Source organism: Oxyura jamaicensis, chromosome 2 (assembly GCF_011077185.1).
Source record: "Oxyura jamaicensis isolate SHBP4307 breed ruddy duck chromosome 2, BPBGC_Ojam_1.0, whole genome shotgun sequence".
In the NCBI taxonomy this organism is placed as follows: domain Eukaryota; kingdom Metazoa; phylum Chordata; class Aves; order Anseriformes; family Anatidae; genus Oxyura; species Oxyura jamaicensis.
Window position 1 is genome coordinate 664,711 of NC_048894.1, and position 6,774 is coordinate 671,484.

The 6,774-nt window shown below is 63.4% G+C and overlaps 1 protein-coding gene across 1 annotated transcript in view; it reads left to right on the plus strand.

The window, feature by feature from the left end:
- LOC118163162 (zinc finger protein 777-like) overlaps window positions 1-6,483 on the plus strand; it is a 16,668-nt gene extending 10,185 nt beyond the window's left edge. Inside the window, exons 8-12 of the mRNA XM_035319671.1 lie at window positions 110-502; window positions 1,799-1,925; window positions 2,668-2,781; window positions 3,684-3,938; window positions 4,954-6,483. Of these exons, the coding sequence (XP_035175562.1) occupies window positions 110-502; window positions 1,799-1,925; window positions 2,668-2,781; window positions 3,684-3,938; window positions 4,954-6,047 (1,983 nt within the window). The 3' untranslated portion in view covers window positions 6,048-6,483. The remainder of the gene's footprint in view (window positions 1-109; window positions 503-1,798; window positions 1,926-2,667; window positions 2,782-3,683; window positions 3,939-4,953) is intronic.
- The last annotated feature ends 291 nt before the right edge of the window (window positions 6,484-6,774 follow it).

The window sequence follows — 6,774 nt, forward strand, 5'->3', positions numbered from 1 at the left end:
GGGGGGGTCCCCAGGGCTTTGCCTGTCCCCCAGGGGGGGTCCCCAAGCTCCTTGGGGGGGCATCCCCAGGGCTTTGCCTGTCCCCGGTGACACCTGTCCTTGCCCGCAGGCACCGGAGCTGGTGATGCAGCCGCGCTGCCCCTCTCCCTTCCAGCCGCCCTCCGGCCCCGAGCGCACGTCGGAGCGGGAGACGCAGACGGCGGAGCTGTCCCTGACACTGGTGGCGGCCGTGCAGGCGGTGGAGAGGAAGGTGGACTCCCACGCCACCCGCCTGCTGGACCTGGAGGGCCGGACGGGGGTGGCCGAGAAGAAGCTGATCGACTGCGAGAAGACGGCGGCGGAGCTGGGGAACCAGCTGGAGAGCAAGTGCGCAGCACTGGGCACCCTCATCCAGGAGTACGGGCTGCTGCAGCGGCGCCTGGAGAACATGGAGAACCTGCTGAAGAACAGGAACTTCTGGATCCTGCGCCTGCCCCCCGGCAGGAAGGGGGAAGTCCCCAAGGTAACGGTGCCCGGGTTGGGGCGAGGGCAGGGAGCGGGCGCTGGGGCGGAGGAGCTGCTCCCCAAATCCTGTACTTTCCGTAAGCGGGGACGGCCCCGACGCAGGGCATCCGCTCGCCATCGGGACCTGGGGGCAGCTCAGACACCGAACCTGCCCTCCTGGTGTGCCCTGCGATGGGACGCCCATGGAGGTGGAACTGGGGGGGGGACATCTCCCCATAGCTCAGATGGCATTTAGGGAGGTTTCAGTCCTGGCTCGGCCAGCTGTGCCACAGCAGCTCACCTCTAACCACCACCGGAGTTCGAATCAAGACCCCGTGAAGGCTCAGCGGCTCTTTCTCTGCTTCCTTTGGACCCCCGAGGACGGGTGGTGGTACCCAAGGAAGGAGCACACGGGGTCTGCAGCGCCAGAACCTCGGGGATCCGCAGGGATCCTCCGGGGGGAACCTCGGGGATCCGCGGGGAGATGACGAGCGCCCGCCCTTACAGCTTGGGCTCAGCCGTGGGCCGCAACAAAAGGTGCCCGCCGTGAATATTCATCCGCTGTTTGCATTTCATCACTCTTTCACCCAAAGAAAGTTTGCTGGTGGGACCGTTTCCTGCACCGGGAAACGAACGGCGCCCTTCTCCGGGGAGCGCGGTGGGCGTTTGCGAGAGGAAGATCGGCACCCAGCCTGGAGGGAGGCACGGCGGCCCTCAGCGCAGCGGGGCAGAGTGCTGAAGAGCTCGGCACAGCCCCTGCAAAGCCGGCCGCATCCTGCATTTATCTGCAGAAATTATTGCTCGGCAAAACAGCCTCGGAAGCTGCCGTCTGCTCCCGGACAATTTGCAAGCAATAACTAATGATAACTCAGGGCCTGGGCCGAGTTTTCCCTGGAGTTCTGGGGTAATTGAATCTGGGCTTTTACGTCAGCTCATCAATAGAGATGAGGTCCAGCCGTGGCACCCGTTTTTTTATCTCGTTTACGCTACCTCCAGGCGTGCACGAGCCCGGTCACCTCTGCGGAGCTGTCCCCGCGGCGTGAGCGGGGACCGAGAGGAGGAGGAGGTCGGTGTCGCCTGGGGAAGTCACGGCCAGGGCTCTGTGCGCACAGAACCGGGTGTTTGGACGAGCCCTTTAATGTCACAGAATGGAGACCTGCGTCCAGGAGCTGCTACCCAATAAAAACACAAACCTGGTGGTGGCCACGAAGGACCTGGCCGTGTCCACGGGGCGAGGGGGGGGGAAAGGAAGCGAGGGGCGAGGAGATAACGCGCCCGCCCAGGCCGCCTGAACCCGTGGTGCTTGTGGTTGCAGGTGCCGGTGACGTTCGACGACGTGTCCGTCTATTTCAACGACAAGGAGTGGGAGAAGCTGGAGGAGTGGCAGAAGGAGCTGTACAAGAACGTGATGAAGGGGAACTACGAGTCGCTGATCTCGCTGGGTAAACGCGGGTGCCCCCTTTCTGCTTTAAGGTAGTTTCTTGGGAATCCCTGGCTGCCTGCAGTCCCAGGCGTCCTCCGACTCCTCCTCGGTTTCACAGTTGGGTCCTCCTGAGACCCAAATGTCCCGTTTTAATACTTAAAAAGTACAGGAGGATGTTTCCGGGCCCACTCTTGTTTCCTGGTGATGCACGAGGCTGGGTAAGGCCACCCCTCAGCTCGGGGCGAGGCGGGCTGGGGACCTCTTGAGGCCTCCTGCAGCCAGAGATACGGAAAAAGCCGTTGTAAGGGCTTCCCTTCACCTTCTGGGTCTGCTGCTCACGTACCTCTTCAGAGAAAACTTGTGCAGAGACCCAGGGGAAAGAAAAACTGCCTAAAGCTGTGATCCTTGGGGGCTTTGTCTGTTGAACCTGCAGGAGAAATCCCGGTTCTGCCGGGGCCAGAGGTGAAACGCTTTTGGCCTCAGAAGAGACAGGAATTCGCCTGAGAAATTCAAAAAGTCACGCACGAAAAATGTTTGGGTTGGGTTTGTCCTTTAAAGTAGTTGCTTTGTGTGCGGCACCGCTGCTCCTGCCCCCGTGGCTGTCCGGGGAGCCCACCTGAGGCACCGGGCTGCTCTGCGTGCGGATCCTCTGCGGCTCTTCCCGAGTCTCTTCGTGTTTTCTCCCTTGCGCCGGGAGAGGTGGAAGCTGAGGATTCCCTCTCCAGTAATCCCTCCCTCCACCCCTCTCTCTCTCCCGACAGACTACGCAATTTCCAAACCCGGTGTTTTGTCCCAGATCGAGCAAGGGGAGGAATCGCGGGTCAGGAATGAGCAGGACTTGGAGGAGAGCGAGATCATAACCGACGCCACCGCAGGTGAGAGCAGCGTGACGAGGGCGCGAGGGGAGCCCTGGGTTGCGCTCGGAGGAGCCGGGAGCCTGCTTGCCCCGGGACGGGCAGGAGGGAGCAAGGCTAAAACACTCATTGCTGAGAGCTGTGGCGGAGGAGATGAGCAGGAGGAGCAAAAACAAACAGGGCAGGGTTCGTCCCATGGACGATTTGACGTCCAGGTACGGCTCAACACAAAGCAGGGCCGGCGGAGCCCGGAGAGGGCACCGGGAGCTGTCAGCAGCGGAAAGATCCGCAGTGGGAGCACGTCCTCGGGAGCCTGGTGTGCTCGTGACCGACCGAGGGAGCTGCAGCCTTCCCCCAAACTCCCCTCTGTCCGTTCCTGCTGCGTGGCTGGGCTCGCCCTTTGCAGTGCCCCTGCAGCCTGCACCCACCCTGGGGTGCTGAGGGGTCCCTGCGCTGGTGGTGCTGGGCTGCAGGTGCCTGGGGGCCACCGAGCTGCCAGCGGGCTTCTTGGGCTCGAGACAAGGGCAGACAGACAGACACCTACCCGGTCATGAGGATTTGGAAGTTAAATCAGGGCCAACAGGGGAAAATCCTCTGCTGCCCCCAGGGCTGCTGGCTCAGCCCCGCAGCCTGGGGACCTGGGGTGGCCGAGGGGCACCGGGAAGCGGGCGCGGGGCCCCCAGACCCTTCGCAGTCCCAGGTGTGAGCTGGGAGGGCTGCGTGCGGTGCCCGGGTTACGGGGAGGACCACGGCAGGGCTGAGCGAAGGGCAGGGGAACACGGGAGAGCAGCGGCGGAACAAAGCCAGCACATCTGTGGGCACAGCAGCGGAGCCAGCCCTTCGGGAACCGGCCAAGAGCTGTTGGGATCGATCTCATCCCAGCTCCCGGGGATGACGCCGCTGGGCATCTCTCTTTGCTGCAGCTGGCATAAGGGTGGTGATCAAAACGGAGGAGCTGCTTCCTGAGGACAGCCCCGAAAACCCAGAGCTGCACGGGATGTCGGGACAGTCGGAGGGGAGCTTCCAGAGCCCGGACGAGGAGGCCGCCTGCGAGAGCCCCTACGGCTCCGTCTCCCCTCCGAGAGACCTCCCGGGCACCAGCCTGGGCGACCCCTCCGAGTACGTCGCTGACTTCAACGAGATCCAGAGGGTCATCGTGCACCACGGCAGCTGCACAGGTGAGAGGTGCCGGGAGGGTGGGGAAGAGGCTGAAACGGAGGAGGGAGGTGAAATCCCCCCCGGGATCGGTGCGGGAAGGAAAGCTCACGGCTGGGGCAGCCTCCCTTGCAAGTGCGAGTCCTCTGCTCCCCTCGGGGTGGGTCGCGGGGAAGCGGGCGGCACGGGGTCCACGTCCCCGAACACACGGCAGCTCAGGGAGGGTCCAGAGGACAGGGACGAGGGCGGCCGGATCCGTGACGTGTGAGCTGCCGGGAGGGCAGGCACGGCGAGGCCAGGGGGTGGAGAGGAGAGAGGAGAAGGTCGCAGCGGGCACCTCGGGAATGGTTTTTTCCCCTGCTGACCCCTCCGTCAGAGGGGAGAGGGCCGTGCCTTTGAGACAACCCGGTGTCGGCTGCCTCTTCTTGGGAAAGCCTGGCAGTTCTTCCTAGAAAGCCTCGGAAAGGTACATGGCCTGACTCAAAGTCCACCGCGGGGTGACGGTCAGGGATCCACCGTGGGCCTTTCCTCAGGGCACGTTGCGTGCGTCCCTGCCAGGGCGGCTTTCACCAAACAAACGGCGTTTGGGGAGAAAACGAAAGCCACAGGGCAGCTCCGGCATCGCTGGTGCAAGCAGGGAGCCTGCTGCCCTCAGGGCCCTTGTCCACCCCATCTCCGCTGGGGTTTGGGAAGGGTGACGGTCGTGGGAAGCCGAAGGAAGGGGCCGGTCCCAGGCTGGGCGCTCGGAGCTGGAGCCGGGCAGCCCCGTGCCGTGTTTCCGCAGAGCCCAGCGGTCACAGCCGCGGCACAGCAGCAGTGAGAGCTGCTCAGAAATGACGCTGCCGTCGGTGTCCCTTCTCCCCATAAGGTCATGGAACTGCAAAACCCCTCAGTTTGTCACCGTGCCCTCCCCAGGCAGTTTTGTCCGTCCTCCCCAGGGCAGTCGGGTGCACGCGGGGTCTGCGCACGCGGCTGCAGGCGTCTCTCCAGCAGCCCCCCTCGGTCCCACCCTAACCAAAGGCTGTTTTCCCCCTGCAGAGGACGGGATCGTGATCAAGACGGAGGAGGAGGAGGAGGAGGACGACCCGGACACGCTGGAGCCCTGCGCCATGTTCTCGGGGAGGAGCGAGCCGCCGACCTTCCCCAACCACGAGGCCGGGCTGGGCTGCGAGGCGCAGTGCAGCTCCAAGGCGCCGCCGCGGAGCCTGGCGGCCGCCCGCGTGGGCAAAGCCCCCGCCTGCGAGAGGGACTCGGGGGAGATGAAGCCGGCCATGGCCCAGCAGCGCAACCGGACGAGGGAGAGGCCCTACATCTGCCCCGAGTGCGGCAAGAGCTTCATGCTCAAGATCAACTTCGTGATCCACCAGCGCAACCACCTCAAGGAGGGGCCCTACGAGTGCCACGACTGCGACCTCAGCTTCCGCAACAAGCAGCAGTTCCTGCTGCACCAGCGCAGCCACACGCGCCGCGGCGTGGGGGTGCCCCGGCGCCCCGAGCACGGCCTCAAGCCCCAGCCGCGTCCCCCGCCCCCGGGGAAGCCCTACAAGTGCTCCGAGTGCGAGAGCAGCTTCAGCCACAAGTCGAGCCTCAGCAAGCACCAGATCACCCACGTCGGGGAGCGGCCCTTCACCTGCGGCGAGTGCCGGCGGAGCTTCCGCCTGCAGATCAGCCTCATCATGCACCAGAGGATCCACGCCGGCAAGAGCGAGATGGCCTTCCTCTGCCCCCAGTGCGGCAAGAACTTCACCCGGCCCTCCCACCTCCTGCGGCACCAGCGGACTCACACCGGCGAGCGGCCCTACCAGTGCAGCCAGTGCGAGAAGACCTTCAGCGAGAAGTCCAAGCTCACCAACCACTACCGCATCCACACGCGGGAGCGCCCGCACGCCTGCGCCGTCTGCGGGAAGGGCTTCATCCGCAAGCACCACCTCCTGGAGCACCAGCGCATCCACACGGGCGAGCGGCCCTACCACTGCACCGAGTGCGGCAAGAACTTCACGCAGAAGCACCACCTCCTGGAGCACCAGCGGGCGCACACCGGCGAGCGGCCCTACCCCTGCACCGAGTGCACCAAGTGCTTCCGCTACAAGCAGTCCCTCAAGTACCACCTGAGGACGCACATGGGAGAGTGAGGGGCTGCCACGGCTTCCTCTCCCTTCCCTTCCCTCCCTCCCTCCCTCCAGCCCTCCTCCTCCTCCTCCTCCTCCTCCTCCTCCTTTGCTCATCTCTCCCCACCCTCCCTCCATCCCCCCCGGCTCAGGGCATGGACATCAAGGAAGCTTTGTGTGGTAGCGCCGCTGCTCTGGTGGAGACAGCTAGGCTGATTGGAAATAAATTAATTAATTAAAGCAAGCAACGCGCGGCAAAATTAAAAGATTATATATATATAAAAATTAACAGCAGCAGCTGATTTAGGGAGGATCCTCACCATCAACAACAGCAGCAACAACAAAGGAAACCTGTACAGGGTGTTTTGCCGGAGTAGGACTCTTAACTGCTTTTTAAATCTACTGTTTGTTTGTTTTTTTTTTTAATAAATGTGGAGGAACTTTTTATTTGATAAGCAAACTTAGGATCGCCAAGCTATATATATCTATTATTTTTTTTCAGTGCTCCGTGGGCTGATTCTGGCACAGTCACTTTTGTCCAGGAGCTCTGCAGAGGTGCTGCCGCCCCGGCCAGGCGCTGCCGCCTCCTCCCGGCTCTCGGGGCTGGCCGCGGTGGCCGCGGTGGCTGCGTGGTGGCACGGAGCTCCGGCCGGCGGGGCGAGCTACCGGCAGACGCAGGCGGCAAGGAGGTTCTCTGTGTATCTAGATTGGAAGCGCTGATAGGTGCCTGCCCGGCTCTCGGGGCTGTGAC